An 18,504-nucleotide genomic window follows, 5' to 3' on the forward strand; every position below is an offset into this window, starting at 1 on the left:
CATTACCTTGACGTGTTTCGACTTATGAGTACCTTTCAAGTAACGTGTGTCGATGTGTGTCAACGATCGCATATCGTGCGATCGCATATCGTGCGTACAACTTATTCCCATCGCATGCGGAGCGTGTGTCATACGGCAAGTACGTCGTAAAATTTTCAACATGTTCAAAATTACAAGACATACTCCACTTACTAGGACGTATGATAGCGTACTTTAGCGTTCTCTTCACGCATACCAAACTTACCCATACCGTATTCGACGTGCGCCAGCGTTTTAGACGCATTTTTCAGAGGTCGGCATACGCTGGCAAGATCGCCAAGGTGTGACTGTGATGTTGACACTTCCATTTCTCCAGCGGTTATGATTTGAATCGTTGTGCGGCAGCCTTTCCATAACCTATGCCACGTGATCGTCGGCGATGCGTGCAGCGCGCTATGCATAAGTTAGACTATCGTTGGGCATAGGTTGGGAAGGCCGACAACAGGCTCAGCATTCGTTGGTTTCAGTTAGCTATAACACAACGAAACGTTCTGTGTCCGTAACTAATATGTTATGCATACGACCAACTCGTTATGAATACGTCCGAATCTTTAAAAAAAAAAACATCAAAAGTTCAACGTAAGCCAGCGTTTTACATACATTTTAATACGTTGCCATTGCTGGCTAAAACGTCAAGGTGTGACTGGGCCTTAACACTGGCAGATGGGATTCACCATTTAACATCCATCCGTGATACAGCACACACATTGATTTGACACCAGAATGACAGTTTTTAGCTGGCTGAGATTCAAACTGGCTACACAGCTGGTTTTTAGCTGGCTACACAGCTCGGAGGCAAGTGTGCATACTTCTGGACTCTCCTTCCACCACATCATTGATTTTGCTGGAGAATTTTGTGATGAGAAAATGCTGATGGACAGTCTGCTTAACTTGCTGCAATAGTTTTTATCATTGGCAATTTAGTAGAAATCACTCTATAACCATTGTCACTTGTACAAGGTGTCTGCATACCTTTAACAGGCCACCATTCTGTCATGGAATAATGCCAAAGCAGCTCCATAGAGAGGAATACAAGTGCTATTGCCATTACTGAATGAAATCGACAGGACATTGATTGATGTTTGCTGACCTTCATAAGAAGCAAGGTGAAGCTGACTTTGGCTCTAATGAAGGGTTAATGCCAAAAACATCAGCCTCTCCTTACTTCCCACAGCTCTAAGCATACCTCAATCAACTCTTTGTTTAATTTATCCCTTGCTCTACCTTTCCGCTGATACAGATCGACACTAGCCTTCACAGCAACACTAGTTCTTCATTCCTTATTGCCATTACTGACTCAGTGGAGTCATGAATTGGATGCTCAATCACCAAATTTCAATATAGATGCTCAACCAATTGAGCCAACCTGAAAGTGCACTCTAGGTAAGTTAACCTCATCTCCACGAGCAATGTTGCACCAAGTTTGCATCGGGTATGTCGGGTCACCATTCACTGGAATAATGTTGAGACCCCATATTTGGTGCCCATAGTTACTTCCTAGTTCATAAAAAATCACGAGCTGTTGAACCAATGAAAGAAATATGTCGGTGTGGTTTCTGGTCTCTGTCCACCACAGATCACTGTGTGCAGTCTATAATTCCATACCATTGTACATCATTTGACATGATATAAGTTTCATGGAGGAGGTTGGACATACATTATAAGAGGAGAGAAAATAAGGGAAAGGTGGTCAGTAAGAGATCGGAGTAAGAGTAAACAAATAAATGCTCATGCAGGAAGCATGTTGGAAGAGAGTCGCTGAAAACAAGATCTAAATTCCACCATTTTGCGAAAGTAATATCTATATTTTATTTTTTATAGAACCATGGTATCGACACTTAAATGACTCATTTTCCAGTCATTTCTTATTTTTAAAATGAAGTAAAATTGAGTACCATAGCTTACATCAAATTACACCAATGTTTTATACAAGCATAATATCCTTAGTCATTAAAAATATCACCGTGGGTTTCAGGTCATGATCATGTAATGAAGTGTTGCTGTGGACAACTCACAAGAGAAATATTATATGCTCAATGATCCCCCCCTCCCACCGCCGACACACACTCCCAACTTCATCTGCCTTCCTAAGTTTTGGAAATATGAACCGAAGAACGAAAAATAATCCATTATATTATTTTTCCCCAAACACTGTTCAGATGCCTTTTTTGCTTCTTACCGATGAAGTTCACCATTCTTGGCCTGGAAAAAAGACTTCATCTTTGCTTATTCGGGTTCCCCCTGATGATTCCATTGCAGTATTTGGTGTTTCATTTGATCATCATAATCCTGCTCAATCATAGTTGTTGTTGTCGTTTTTTTTTTCTTCCTCTCTGCTATTCTACCTTGATCTCTGAAACACCAGGAAGACGAAAGCACTATCAGCAGTTTCTAATCCATGACAAAATGAATCTACATGTGCTCTCGGAGAATGCGCAAAGTGCCAGGCGTGAGCGTTATACAGGAAGCCGTCTTCACGCCTTTTTGATAAAATCTTGGGAGCCAAGGATACATTCCCCTTCAGTCAGTCTTGTAAACGTGTTGATGAGTTTCAGAGGTGGCAGAGTATTTGGAAATAAAAATCTATTGTAGTAAAAAAAATAATGCATGCCATTGTGGCAGCTTCTGCATTCCTTTTGTCATTTTGGTTACATGCAGCAATTCTGGTGTATCCATTCAAATATCTCAAAATACTGTAAAATAAATTAGGTAATATATTTTAACCAATTTACTGGGGTGCAAAAATCTACTGTGCTGAGCTGAATGTGGATAAAAAGGTTCAACCTTAACACCAAACTAGCTTTTCCAAAGATAGCAGCTGTATTGAAGCCCTGCCATGAATTAAGCTACATAGGATACCATCGAGTATTTGGAATTTGAAGGATGCTTACTTACCTCTTTTTACTTCGAACATTTAGCTACATCTCTTCTTCTGATAACAGCTGTTCAAGCAGCATTGTCTAGGATTGCACAGTCATAATGGAGGATAATATATCAGGTCACAAGTACTTCCATTGGTTGGCAGGATAGCTTGGAGATAGTGCACTCACCTTTGAGCTGTCTAGGCTTGATTCCTTGCCAACAATAAATTGCCAACCTGGTACTTCACACCTTCCATCAGCCGCGATGTTAATCTGGAGGTCTGTCTGCCAGAATTTGCTGATGCAATTTCAAGATCCATTAAAGTGTCTCGCAAGAGTAGACCATGGCGTGCTGACACCCAAACCAATTTCCAGCCCAAATCAGCCACAAGTCTCATGCTGGCTGCTTTCTGGTGGTGGCCACCGAGGCCTTCTCAGTGCATCAAAAGACCTGAAACCTTCCAGGACGCTACATTCTGTCGTATAGGACTGTTCCGTTGTCGTCCATCAATAGACTTTAGTCCAGTTGTCCTGAAATCACACACACACACACGCACGCACGCACGCACGCACACACACACACACACACACACACACACACACACAGACACACACACACACGAACAAACTCCCACTCCTTTGTCCTCGATTAGTCATTTAGGTGCTTATACCTTTAATCACTTTGTGAAGGAAATTGCATTCAACAGTTTAGCTTCTTCTTGAATACACACACTGTACAGAGAGAAGTTCAATCCACTTGACTCATCATACAATAATTAGGAAACAATGGATTTTAACAATTAAAAGCTGATCAGAGTATGTTTATAACCCAAAAATAAAAATGATAATGACAATTATCTACATAGCCCCTTTCACAATGACATGTGTAAAGGTGTTTTATAGTAAAATATCAAGTGAAAAGGGGAACAAGTTAAAGAAACGAAAATATAACATGACGAATAATAGACAGATACCGTAACCAAATCAATATGAAACAAAATAGAACAGTAGTCTATTGGTACACACAACATCGAGGCTTACCTAAACTACTGCAGCAGTGAAGCTACAACAAAATGAAAACAATGCTGAATTACAGCAACAAACTATCAATTTCTAAACAGAAACAGAAACTGGAAAATATTTGATAGAAGAGAAGAAAAAAAGGAAGAGAAATGAAAACAATGCTGAATTACAGCAACAAACTATCAATTTCTAAACAGAAACAGAAACCGGAAAATATTTGATAGAAGAGAAGATCAGCGAACTGAATTGAAACATGAGCGAACTTTTGTGTTCATCCATATGTAATGGAGCAAGTGTATATAATATGTATCCTCCACTCCTCCGAGAGGATTTCACCGATGAAGCTGAAAATTTCAGGGATTAATGAGGACACCCTGAAATTGTGCATGTGCAAGTTTTGATTAATTCCATCAATTTTTTAAAGAGAAAAAAAAGTTTTTTTTCACCCATCTTGGCATTTCCTTCCTTTGGGGGGAGGAGTGGATGCAATTGGAATTATTTGAGATTTCTAACCACAATGTATTGTACTGTATATGCACGTAAGCAGCACATGGAGCGGGTGCTTCTGGTGTTGATAATTTTATATCTGCTCGCATGATGGAGGGTTATCTCTGGAGATGGCAAAATATCATGGTTTGGGTCAACATAATCCAGGGCTCCCACAACTACGAGGGACATGAGGTAGGAACGAAGACCCAGAATAGAAAATGAAAAGGTGCAGGGTGGACAGTCGACTTCCTCAAACTTAGAGCTCAATGAACCACATTGACCCTGCAGCAGATATCATAAGGAAAATTATTTTCATGATCACCCATCCTGTCTGCTTCGATGCAGATAGAGCAGCGCAACATTCCACAAAGGTGTTCATCGAAGATTTGTCAGCACTGACTGTCATGGCCACAGCATGCCTATGGTAATGGATCAGGCGGCAGAATTACAGAAGGAGTTGCGGATGACATTTGGACTATTAGCCCTTTGCCACAGCAATCTTTAATAGGTGTTTTTTTCCTCTGATGAAGGGCTAAAGTTTCAAGTCACAGCTGTAGCTCATTTTCCACAGTGGGAGACAGAATCTGATAAAATTGAGTTAATAGCATCCATTGTTTACCTTGTCCTTTAATGCTGGTCGACACTCATCTTCAAATCGACTAGGATTCCATTGTCATTCATAAACATTTGCGTCAAGGTGTATCGTGTATATTTTGGGGGTATTGCTGATGCATAAATGTTTGTAATTTTATAATTCTAACTCCCTTTGAAATGATAAATAGTGGTGACTTCTGAAATAATTATATTGGTGATGGCAGTTACATTCTATGTAATGAATGACTTTTGCCATTATTCTTACCTCTGTTTGCACCAGAAAAGTTCAATCATTACAACAACCTCCTCAACAATGTACCCCACAAAAATACTGCGAAGCACTCTGTGACTGGACCTCCTGGGCCTCCTGGGCCTGCAGGCTCTGCAGGACGTCCAGGGGTCCCTGGGAGAGCAGGACCACCTGGGTTTCCTGGATCACCCGGTGTAATGGGAGCAATGGGACCAAAAGGTATCGCATTATTTTACACACGTTACATTTAAATATCCTGCTTTGAATCCTATTTAATTCACCTTATCTTCAACATTAATTTGTTTATAATTTCTGATTATGGTATCAAGTTATCAGTTCCGAGCATTCAGCACCGATTTGGATCGTCTGCACCATTGCTTGTTGGTCTTGCTGTTTTTTCGGCTGCATTTAGTGCTCATCCATGATCGGCCTTTCCTGGGGTGATGGCTTGCCGGCGATTTATTTATTTATTTTTCACAATTTATCAACCAGGAAACATATTTAAGTATAATCTGTCAATAATTTTTGCATATCATACACAGCTGTTTCAAATAACTAGCCAGAAAAATTACTGGTTTAATGTGTCAATACTTGGAGCTATCAATCACTAATTGGTATTCTCATTAATCTTGCAGTCAATGGTTATCCTTAGGTTACTTTGTGTTTCTTGTAGTCCAGCACTGGACATGGAATGCTAGATTCTTATCCTTACTTCTCAGGCCTTCTCGGAAAGAAAGGTCAGAAGGGAGAACAAGGACAATCTTTACAAGGACGGAGTGGACCACCAGGCCCGCCGGGTAAGTATGTTGTCTCATGACTAATGTCAATGCAACAATAATATCCATTATTGCTAAAAGAAACATAAAATGGCATTGCCATGTTACCCAATGTAGGGTTTTCAATTAAGTACTCATTTGCAAAATCAAAGCTTCCATTTTCCATTCGCTGCAGGTATCGCAGGAAAATCTGTCACTGGAAGCACAGGACGGCCAGGTCACATGGGTCCCAGAGGATCACCAGGGTTACCGGGATCCTCTGGAAAACGGGGCCTTCCTGGGCAACGTGGCTACTGCGATTCATCACAATGCAATATGATCTACACAGGTATGTACATTATCAACAGAAAACTAGGAATGTACTTCACATGGTTGCAATTTTTATTTCTCCAAGTAAAAAGCTTTCATTTTTTCAATTACTTCCTTTTTTTGTCGTGTCTATATTATATTGTGTACGAACAAAGTTGTTACAGTTTGGTGGATGGCTGGGTGTGTTGGAGGGAAATGATAAAAACATTAAATTATTACAATGAACAAAAGTGTTGGCGATGGTTGGGGAGAATTGGGGGTGGGGTGGGGGAAGAGACAAAGGAATGCTTCTGATTGAGTGTGGAAGAAAAGGAGCTAGAGACACTATACAAGTCGAGGAAAACCAAGGGAAGGGACATGTATGGGTCCAAATTCCACCACTTTCTGTATGTAATAAATGCATGGCTCTTTGCAGTCGAAATTATACTTCCTTTTTCTCAAATCCTCCTTTTTTTATGAACCTCTCTAACTTTTCGACCTTGGTTTGTTTCCTCTCCTTTTTTCCTCCAATTTGGGGAATCGATAATTAATGTCACAACAGGGTTTGCGCTTCTTCTGTATTTAGAAATCCTTTATGGAGTTTGTACGAGGAGAAGTCAACAGGTGTTTCATTCAACCACAAACTAATGGCGCTGTGCCACTGAAACTCAGGGCAATTGTATTCGTTTTCAATGTAGTTTATATCCATAATCACATTTTCACAGCAGCTGTGAGTTTGCTGATGCCATTGAAGTAGAAGTAGTTTTTGGCTCTGAAAACTTTTGAAAATAAAAATACTTTTTGTCTCTCCCTCATAGTGCAGACGTTGTGTGCTGCAGACTGTGGTGGTGATCATATGGCAGCTTAGCTGCCGGGGTAGCTATCATTTCTTGAAGCACGACTGTGTCGCTGATGCAGTGCCCCTCTACCAGTACACACACTGGAACTGGTACTCATTTCACCGACCCCGGAAGGATGACAGGCTGAGTCAACCCCCTGGTGTATTAATTCAGCGGCTGACGGGGCTTGAACTCAGGACCCTAGGATCTCAAGCCACCACCCTAACCACTGAGCCAACACCAGGCTGACACTGCTGCACAGTGTTATTAGTCCCCTACCGGTTTTACTGGAGGCGACTATAGGTTTGCTCTCCATCCGTCCATCCCACTTGTGGGTTTTCAGACTTTTTTCAAATACCCTTTAGCATATTCAACTGAAACTTGGTACACGGCTTCACAATGATAAATTATAGAACAAGTTCGAGTTTCAGGGCGTTTAATTAATTTTTCACAGAGTTATGCCCTTTTTGGACTTAGGAAATATCACATCAGTCAGGGACATGTATTACAAAGCAGTTATCTCTCTTATTAAGACTTGTAATCTCAAATTACCATCACATTATTTTTTCCTTTAATATCCAATTTGGACTTTTCCTTTTGCTTCTGTGACTGCACATTGTAGCAGATAGTCAAGCAGTCTTTCAAGAAACTTTCTTCTTGACATTCTTGGATTTCATGCCTGCGCTTGTGTAATTGCTTTGCCAAGAGAAAGGTCTCTCGTGAAATACAGCGATGACCTTTCCCATGATGGGCGATACCCCAGGTGTTTTGTGCAGCACTGGCTTGTTGTGGTACAGCGATAATTGGTGCTTTAGTGCTTTTTCCTTTGAATTTTGCATTTGTTTCAATGTGCTGGGAAATTCTGGCTTGCTTTGCCACGGTGTGGATGTGTGTCCAATGTTTTGTTTGTTGCAGCTGAAGACATCAACTTCCGGAAGTGAAGGAAGGCGATTGCCGCTCCTTATCTCACCTTCTAAATCCAAGCTTCTACCAAATACACAAACTCAATCCAATCACCCAACTTTTATATTCAATGTAAACTTTATTCCAACCCAATCTACATCCTGATCCTTACAAATCCTTGATTTTTTTCATCATCTTTCCTCTGTCTATTCATATATAGTCTTTTTATACAATAGTTTGAAACTAGCCTTCGCAAAACTAAGACCTTAATATTACTCCACGTTAGCTTTGGCTGAATGATTTTTAGCCTCTCTTGCAAAGACAATGGCTCACACTAGAGCAATGTATATAAATACAGTGCATGAAGGTCAACGGCATAATAAGAAGGACTATTTAGGAGAGGTGGTGCAATGATGGAAGGAAATGTAAAATAGAGTAATTTTCAAATAAAATCAATGAGAATGAACCTGATCGACATAATGCCACATTCAAGACTGCAGTGTAAAATGCTTCAACCATCAGTCATTTATAAGGTACCCACTGCAGATATTGTTTGCTTTTATTGAAGGTTTTATTATTTATTTTCATCTTTTTGTGCAGAGCAGTGTAGTTTAGCAGGAAAGTCCAACATTTTTGATGATGCAAAATAAACAATCAAATCAAAGATGTGATAAAATCTGGTTAAAGAGTTAAAAACAACTTTTTACCCTTTAACATAAAATAAAAATATTTTACTTATTTGCTAATAGTTTCTAATTACCACAATTTTCACATGTAGCAACAAATTTTTTTTATCATCATTAAAGCAGAAGCGTTTGATTTCATGAAACCTTTAAAATTACCTTCATGAAGTAACAAAATTTCCAATAAATCGCCTTCTCACCCACCCATCTGCATTGATTCCAAAAACAACTTTTAATGAAAACATCAAGAGAGATGGCAAGCATTATTTTGAGTCAGATTTTCTGATTCAGACAGTCTCATCATCAAAGACCTGCTTTTTATATTGCTCTCTATAACTACTTGGAATTATGTTGAATTTCCTATACCGTGCTTCTGCTGACTGCTTGGATCACAGACAAGCAGGGCCTCTAAACTGGTCACTACTTCCATTCATGGAGTGGGATTATCTTTGCCTGTCTGCATGCATGTCCCTACTTTTCGTGCAATCGTTTCTTACTCACATGAAAGGCACAGAGCCAGACATTCAACTCATGCTTGTGATTTATGACAGATTTCATACTTCGTTAACGTCAAGTTCTATCGCTTGTTTTCTTATAATATCGAGTATCTCTTCTGCACTTTGTATAAACTTTAATGAGGCTCCTAACTGGATTCCATCTCCCCCTCCCAATTCCTTTAAACATGTAAAATTTGAACATTATTTGAGACACAAATAAGGGGGGTGTCAAAATGTTTTGACCTTTATATGGCTGGAACGTTGCATAGCAGATGTCACTCTTAACTTTTGCGTGTGTTTAAAACATGAGCAATTGGAGTATGCATTGGTATGTACTGCTGAAACCAGACAGAAAACGAGGTTTTTGTTTTTTAATTTCTTTTATTTTTTACATAACTTGGCCATTTTCAAAGAACATATTGATATATATAAATATATATATATATATATATATATATATATATATATATATATATATATATATATATATATATATATATATATATATAATTCCTGCATTGCAATATCTTGTGCAATTTATTATCAACTCAAATCCATCTTTTTGGGGGGATCGGGATACATTAAGACTTTAAAAGCAGCAATAACCTGACTAAAGGTTCATGACTAACCCTAACATTTGGACTTGCAATGGAAAAAAAAATCTTATAAATAAAAATGTGTGTCTCAATTCTAAAGGAACTAACCTTACCAGACACATATTTATCAAAAGTATAAATTCCTACTTTGACGTTAGAAAATTAACGAGGTTATAATAACACGATTGTCTCTATTTTATTGCAAATTATAACTGTATACACACTGTCTTTATAAGTGTCACTTGTTCAGTATTAATATCGATAATGCACAAAATTCATTTGTTTGTTTCAACTTATTGCTCCTTCTTCCATCCTGACCTTTTGGCTCTGACACCATCTTTCTGTTACATTCCTGTTGGATGCTCACCTTCATGAAGCTAATTCAGGCAATCGAATGGCAGCGGGCTATCGGCCTTACGCGTAACCAGTCCAGCTTGGACAGGCCTCAAGTTCAAATCCTACCCAACTGTCTTCCCAGCATGATGCTGCAGCCACATCATTGAGCAGGCACTGAAGGACGAAGTTGGTGTGAGCAAACATCCCTCAGCTTGATTTCTGGTTTGGGCCATTTGTTATTCTGAACCCCAGGTGGGCAACTATTATAACATCTAATAAAACTAATGAACGAAACCTTGTTGCCCACCTGGATGGAAAAGGTAGGGGGAGGAGTTCCTTCCTTTTGGAGGTATACTGATCTGCCTGCTCAATGCGTGTGTTAAGACTCATTGCTTGTTTATCTTAACCAACAATTTGTTGTTATTTTTTCATTTGTTTTCATTTTTAATTTCATTTATTTCTTTGGCTTTTTATGTTGATGATATGTTTGAATGAACACGCAAAGCAGATAAATTAAAACATTTGACTAGTTTAGAATTAATGTAATATAAGTGAAAGAGCCACCCCCCTCTCCTCTTCCCACTCCCTCTCCCCCAAATGCTGGAGTTTTAAGTTTTATTCTGTGTGTGACATGTTATTAAAGGTCATCAACAACATTTTTACAAATATGCATTTCAAATGCATTAAGATGCAGGAAAACAATGTCCCCTGTACTTAAAGGGCATAATATCCCATGATGAACATAACATCATCTACAAGCTGCAGGTTGTGACACGTTGAAAGCTAAACAAGTAGGGGAGATCATATAAGTTATAATTGCGGTCACTCAATATTTGTTCAGGATAAAGACCATGATGTCATCATCTGAAAAATGATATGACATTTCCAACTTTTCACAGGTTTTCATCTTTTGAGACATTATTCTTACAATTGTCTTGGAAATAAATATAACTGTTTATGACCTTTAATGACTACAATGTGGTGAAATGGGTCGTGGGATGAATGAACACGTTTTATAGAGCAATTTTCTGAGCACCTAGGTATGTGTGTGTGTGTGTATATATATATATATATATATATATATATATATATATATATATATATATATATATATATATATATATATATATATATATATATATATATATATATATATATTTTTTTTTACATATACATACATACACACACATACACATACACACACAAATACACACAGACACACAAATACACACACACACACATGCACGCACACACACACACACACCTTGAAAGTGATTTTTTTTCTGCTTTATTTTGTTTTTTTAACATATCATTGCTCGTGATGTTTTGATTATTTTAAGCAGTAGGATTTGGCTATTAGACCCCCATATGACCTATTTATATGGATGCCTATGCTTTGGCCTAATACCAGTGCAAGGAAACCATGCTAATGATGCTGCTGTTTACCCTGTCCAACTGAAATATTGGTATTATCCTTTTGGGATCAACCATTTGTGTTGTATTTGCTTTGGTTCCCATTATTACTTTACTCATCTGTAATCTATTTCCCACTACATTTCTTACCCTTCAATCTGCCTGTAAATCAATCCAATGTTACTTTTGTGCTGCTGCAACATGCACACAATATCTTTCAAGAAGGACAATTTTTGTGTTGTGCTCCGTCATCGATTCTTACTTCTCCGGTACTACTTTGGGCCTCCGTTGCGAGGCTCAAAATAATGGATGCTGATGTGTAACTGAGAAAACAAAATCCTGCAAACATGTATTTTTGGGAAGAAGAAATAAAAAATACACAACAAACCCAATAAAAAAATAGGAGATCACATTTATTGAGTTGAGGCCAAATTCTTTACTTGAGGCATGAAAACTATAATGTCAAATTTCATCAAACTGTTGTGTTGGATAAGCAACACCAGCATTTCATAATGGTCCTCTCATCGCCCACTGTGGCCGTTGTTTGGTTTGAGCTGATTTTCAAATTGTTATTTTATGCACTTCTTTTCCTGCCAACACCAATGCCTGCCAAAGCATTTCTACCTCTTTGCCGCCTGATTGAAACCTGACAACTTTTTCATTCTATACATCATCAAAGTGTTGGCACTGCTTTCTCAAAATAATAAGCATGTATTTTTTGCGCCGTAAAGTGAATGCATTGTATGATAATGTTTTATGAAAGCTTAACTTATCAAATTAAATGGAAAAAAAAGTTATTAGTGGGGTTGACTTAAGATAAGCTGGAAGAGTATATAACTATATACATCCCTCACTCTATTATGCTGCTTCCACGATGCAAATGATCGAATGCTTGCAAGAAGTTGAGAGTGAATTTGGGTCATTGGTGTACCACTTCATTTTCTTACCACCTCCTCATATTCGCACAAAGGCAGTGTGTATGGGGAGGTTTTATTATGATGTTGTTTTTTTTTTTTGGTGTGTGTTTTTATGATGATTTGAAGTTGTTTTGTTTTCATTTTTCAATAAAAAGAAACATAACCTAACTGTCTGGCTTCACTTCAACCACAGGTATTAAATATGAGTTTTGAAAAAGTAATTTTCCGCTTTGGAATGAATTTTCGAGCACGGGCCAATCATTTGGAAGCAGGTCCGATAGGACAGTACTTTGTTTCACAAGGGACTCCTTGTTCATTTCCGTGGAAGGAAAATTGCCATGCATTTAAGCTGTCAACTTATGAGAAGCCAATTTCAACAAAGTGGACAGAAAGCAAACGTTTTTCTAAGCTTTCCCTTTTGAGACAGCCAGACACAGGAGGGAGAGAGAAAAAAGTTCATATAGTTTTGTTTTGATGAAGTATTTGGGTGATGACACAGGTGAGGGTGATGCCTGTAAATGTTATACCCTTGTTTTTCACATTAGTCTGATGATGGGACACACCTACACCCGGCAGGTAGCATAAATCGTTGCAAATCAGGAGGAAGTTAATGAAGACTGCTGCAGGTGGAACTTCACAAAATGAAATGCCGTTATGCTGTCGTGAATATCAAAAAATAATTTGCATTGCAGTCCACGTGGAAATGCCACTTTGCAGCATTGCTGGAAACATGTTCACGGCCTGGTTGGATCAGTGATGCGAGTAAAACACCGATTTTAAACTTTTCCTGTAGTATGTTATCAGAATACATTTCAAGATGGCTTGCCATTGATAACAACCAAGTTGTTAGACCATGATGTTAGACAAACTTGTTTTCAATTTTACTCCATTTGCAGAAAGGTAAGCTGTGGAGGACTTTGATAATTGTAATAGATATTTTATTATCTTTCTTTTGCAATTACCAAAATTTGTCTCAAAGACTTTATTCATGTAATACAAGGAAATGCAAGGAACTTGGACAAAGAAGGAGGTTATTTGGAAAATCATGCCGGCACCTCAACTAGACCTGATCAATTCTACCTCCATCTATTGGTCTAGCTCTGAAACTAACCCAACCGACCAATTCCCGACCCAGCTATAAACTGTCATCCTGGTGTTTCACAGGCAGGGTGATTCAGCAACATGTGTGCTGTCCCTCGAATGGATGTTAAACGAGCTTCCCATCTGCCAACATTCATTGGTGGGTGTTAAAAATCCCTTTGTGTCCTTCGCAAAGAGTAGGTGAGCTATTGCCGGCACCATGGCCAAAAAAAATCCAAATTCCTGCCCTAACTATAGTTGCATATCAGGCCTGGCTAGCTGGTTTATGAAGACTCGGGCCAAGCTTCCCCCTGCTGACCCCACAATGTCGGTGATAGTGGCCATTAAAGATGAAGAAGATTTGGGGTTGGTGGGGTGGGTGAGAAGGACTGGGACAGGACCAGGAACATCAGCAGATGTTGATGAACACGAACATGTTTGTGGTGAGGATGTTGAGGTCGTGGAGAGATTCACTTACATTGGCAGTGATATTCATGTCTCTGCTGGCTGTGAGTCAGAGGTCAATAGACATCTTTGTCGGGCCTGCGGAGTCATGGATTCACTGGATAATGGGATGTGCCACTGCCGGTACCTGTGCTGGAGGATGAAAGTCTGAGTCTTCAGGTCCTTGGTGCTTCCAGTCTTTCTCGGTGGATGTGAGACTTGGACTCTGACCAGGGATCTGAGATGGAGACTTAATTCCTTTGGTACCAGGTCTCTTTGGAGAATCCTTAGCTATCGCTGGTCAGACTTTGTGTTCAACGAGCGGTTGCTGAGAGAGACTCAAATGAGATTTGTTACCTGCATAGTCTGTGAGCGTCAGCTGCAGCTGTTTGGACATGTGGCTCGTTTTCCTCACGCTGAAACTGCTCACCAGATTCTCTCAGCGAGGCAGTCTCGTGAGTGGTGGAGGCCAATCGGCCAACCTCCTGCCTTGTTATTGCAGCAGGTTGATCGGAATCTCAAGGAGATGGGAATGGGCCAGGCATCTGCTTGGGGGATCGCCAGACAGAATCCCCTGGAGTACCGGCTGAAACTGGACGCAGCAACGCGCTGCTTTGGCGCATGCTCCCATACCTGACCTGACCTGGAGGGATGAGAAGGACTGGGACAGGAACACGAACATCAGCAGGCTATTTTTTATTTTTTATGGATGAACACTGCTGTAAAGTGAGGAATGAACAAGCATCGACAGCACATTTACCTTTTGATGGGATCCTCTCATTGACATCACAATCACGACAAAGATATACAATCATCCTTCAATCCATACTTCAGCGATTTAACATCCCGCCAATGTCCATGTAGTCCTTTATCTCCAAAGCTTTTAGGTACCTATTTCAATCCAGTTTGAACCTATCTACTATGTCTTTTCAGGGAGACCATTCCATTCATCAAATGCTCTCCGAGTGAACGACCCCTGCCTTACAATCATCCTAACTCTCCTCTTACTACCTACCACCTTACTATCACCCTAATGTAAACTAGAGGCACTCAGTAGAGCGCATCCCACTGCCAGGGTGAACAGTTTACATTTTGTATCCCAATGATGGGCCGGATCTGCATCCGGACCATTTGTCCTTGTCACACACCAAAACCTAATCGGCTTATTCTTATCACATATACCCAACTTGTCCACAAAGTTTTGTCATAACTCTTCTACTAGTTTTTGAAATATATATATATATATATATATATATATATATATATATATATATATATATATATATATATATATATATATATATATATATATATAATTTTGGTCCCATCTCTCAATGGTGAAGAAGTAGTTGAAAAATTAAAAATTCTCGTATCTGGATCTAGATCTTCACAAAACCCGAAAGATTTCGTCCTTATCACATGCCCAACCTGTCTACTAAGGTTCGTCTGAATCCGTCCATAATTTATTGAGATATACTGCTCACAGTGAGACAGACAAGTGAAAACATAACCTTCGTCCACCTTCAGTGGCAGAGGTAATGAGTTTAATAAATAAAGTTGCACATACCTCTGCGGGGTGAGAAAATAATCCACAAAATAATGCCCCAATTTATTTAATTGTCAATTTTTTTTTTACCAAAAAAGATGGAATATGATAGCAAAAAGGATTTCCTTTTTTATTATTTTTTTTATTTTTTACAGAGCAACTACTCAAACCATTGTGATAAGTACAATATTCCTTCCTCCCTTCTTTTTCTATAATCGTTTCACTTTTTTATCCAAATCTTTTAAGCTGCTGCACTGATCTTCATTAACATTTCAGAAATGATAGGTCTGATGGACTTGCCTTAAATCTTGCTATACTCATGGTGCAGCTGTTCCAGTAAGTGAATGGAAAAAATGTTCATTTTTGCTCATTGTTATTTCCAGTAATGGAAGCCGCGTTTTTTTTGTTTTTTTTAAAGCCTTGAAAGATCTTGCTGATAAAATGGAACAAAAAACGGCATATTAAAAGGTTTTTTTTGTTTTTTTGGGGTTTATTATAAGTGTAAAGGATCACGTAATACTACTTTACTGAGGCGGTCGACTCTCCTCTTTTGATTCATCTGTTTACTCATCGTGAATTTTAAACCCCCAGGCTGAGTGCACAAGTGCATAAAATGCCTTTTCTCTTTCTTAGTTTTTCCCTTTTATCATTTCAATGAATAAAATTGATTGAATTATTGCACTTTGTAATAGCTCATATGAAGCACCCTATACATTATTAAACCGTAATTGTTATTATTAACAAATAACACCTATGGGATCAAAAGGAAGGGAAAATAAATATGTAAGTGTGTGCTTGCTCACCAACTCTGGTCATGAACTTGACCTCCCAATTTTGGAGTGACAGGTAGTGCACAGGGGGTTTCTGTTTATGATCTGTAACTTTGATTTTATTCCAATTAGGTTTTTCCTGAAAGCAGTTAACAGTTGAATGGCTTAAATGTAGTTGAAGGAGTAATAGTGATGCACTTCTCACTTTGTATTAGTCACACTTGGATGTATTAGTAACAATATTCACGAAGATAAAATGTACTCCTGTATGGACACACACACACACACACACACACACACACACACACACACACACACACACACACACACACACACACACACACACGTTCTTGTAAAATACCTTTTTTCTACATTTTCTTCTTATATTTTAGCCTTGCTATGGAATAATCATGCTATATTCTATTTTATATTTCTATATAAACCCACAGCATTAATCTTCAACACTTGTATAGCAGAATGTGTTAAGATTTGGTGCACAATTTAATTTTTTTTATTCCTTTTCGATTTATCTCAACAGAATTCCTTTATCATGCTGGGTATGGTTTAGGGAAGAAGAGGTAGACCGTGTATGTGCCGGATGGATGGGGTAAAGGCTGCAACCAAGCCCTCTCTGCAGAGCTTTGGGAAGCAGTGCAGGATTGGGATGTTTGGAGAAATCTGACCATGAATGTCACCAGAAGTCAGTCTTTACTCAACGGAACTAAATAACGATAATTCTTTTTCTAATTGTTTTTTGTAATTCAAAAAAGAAATTCCAGAGGTAAAATCTCCCACCTTACTTCCTTTTTTTCTGTTCTGTTTTTCTTTTTTACTTATGAAATATAAAGATTTCGTAAGTGTATTGATGACTTCCATCATCTGTTTGTGTGTTTGTGTTTGTGTGTTTGTTTGTAGGCACGATAACTCGAGAACGGAAGAAGCTACCAATGTCAAATTACACCACGTGATTCAGGAGAGTGATGGCTAGTGCTGATTAGATTTTGGTCAAAATCGGTCAAAGGTCAAGGTCACAGTGAGGTCAAACATAATTCCGTAAATTCATGTGGAGAAATGGAGTATTTTTGCTTCGGTCGACGTTACGAGTTTGTTTTAACTTCGATTTTAATTTTGTCTTCGGTTTTTGCGATCGCTTAGGACGCTTAACAATCGGTTGTCGAAATTCTGGTAAAAATCGGATGTTTTGGAGACGTTTTAAGATTGTGTAAAAAATATTTCACTCGCCGCGTCACGGCGCGTCACGTGGTGCAGCACTTGAGCAGAGACGTCGTTGAGTCATGTAAAGGTTTTGCGTGTGCACGCTGATGGTGTTTTCGATAAAGATGGTGTTTAAAGTCATTTTTTTATCCCAATAAAGGTTATCGTCGCATGCCTGACTCGCTAAGCCGTCGGATAATGTAAAGATTGTTGGTGGATTGCCGAATATTACGGTTTTGTGACTTTGATAAAATAATATTAAATAATTGCGTGGAGAAATGGAGATTTTTGCTTCGGTCAACGTCATGAGTTCGTTTTAACTCGGATCGCAATTCTGTTTTCACTTTTGGTAATGGCGAAGTATGCTGAACACTCGGTTGTCGAAATTCTGGTAAAAATCGGATGTTTTATGAGATTTATGTCGGGTGTCGTATCTGAGGTATTATGTAGTGAAGATTATGCTAATGAGGGGGATTGTAACACACGGCATTACGCGCTCGTTAGGTCATCTCTATCATCTCAGTAGAGATGACCTAATAATAAGTCTTGAAGTCTGTCCGTACGTCTGTCCGTACGTCCGTCCGTACGTCTGTCTGTACATCTGTCCATATGTCCGTCCGTACGTCCGTCCGTACGTCTGTCCGTACGTACGTCCGTCCGTACGTCTGTCCATACATACGTCCGTCCGTCCGTCCGTACGTCTGTCCGTCCGTACGTCCGTCCACAATTAAACCGAATGGAGACAAATAACCAATAGTGGAATGGATAGAGGTCGATGAGACATGCACAACGATATAACTTTCAAGGTCGTCCAAGGTCGAGGTCAACGTCACGAGGCTGTCAAAGTTGCGAAAATCGTCGATTTCAAATCGTATCTCCTCCCTCATTTATCAAGAGAGATCAAATGTTATTAGTGATTCAGATACTATGGACTATTATCGAGAG

The 18,504-nt window shown here is 39.0% G+C and overlaps 1 protein-coding gene across 2 annotated transcripts in view; it reads left to right on the top strand.

Moving 5' to 3' along the window:
- LOC147027132 (collagen alpha-1(XII) chain-like) overlaps positions 1-11,313 on the top strand; it is a 365,482-nt gene extending 354,169 nt beyond the window's left edge. The window contains exons 65-68 of one of the 2 annotated variants that reach the window (XM_085883313.1): positions 5,287-5,475; positions 5,976-6,053; positions 6,208-6,360; positions 8,075-11,313. In XM_085883313.1, coding sequence (XP_085739439.1) covers positions 5,287-5,475; positions 5,976-6,053; positions 6,208-6,360; positions 8,075-8,100 — 446 coding nt within the window. In that variant the 3' untranslated portion in view covers positions 8,101-11,313. The remainder of the gene's footprint in view (positions 1-5,286; positions 5,476-5,975; positions 6,054-6,207; positions 6,361-8,074) is intronic. The other variant, XM_085883312.1, reaches the window with a different exon arrangement.
- The last annotated feature ends 7,191 nt before the right edge of the window (positions 11,314-18,504 follow it).

This window comes from Eptatretus burgeri, chromosome 5 (assembly GCF_056783735.1).
Source record: "Eptatretus burgeri isolate ZD-2024b chromosome 5, Ebu_testis_v1, whole genome shotgun sequence".
Classification (NCBI taxonomy): domain Eukaryota; kingdom Metazoa; phylum Chordata; class Myxini; order Myxiniformes; family Myxinidae; genus Eptatretus; species Eptatretus burgeri.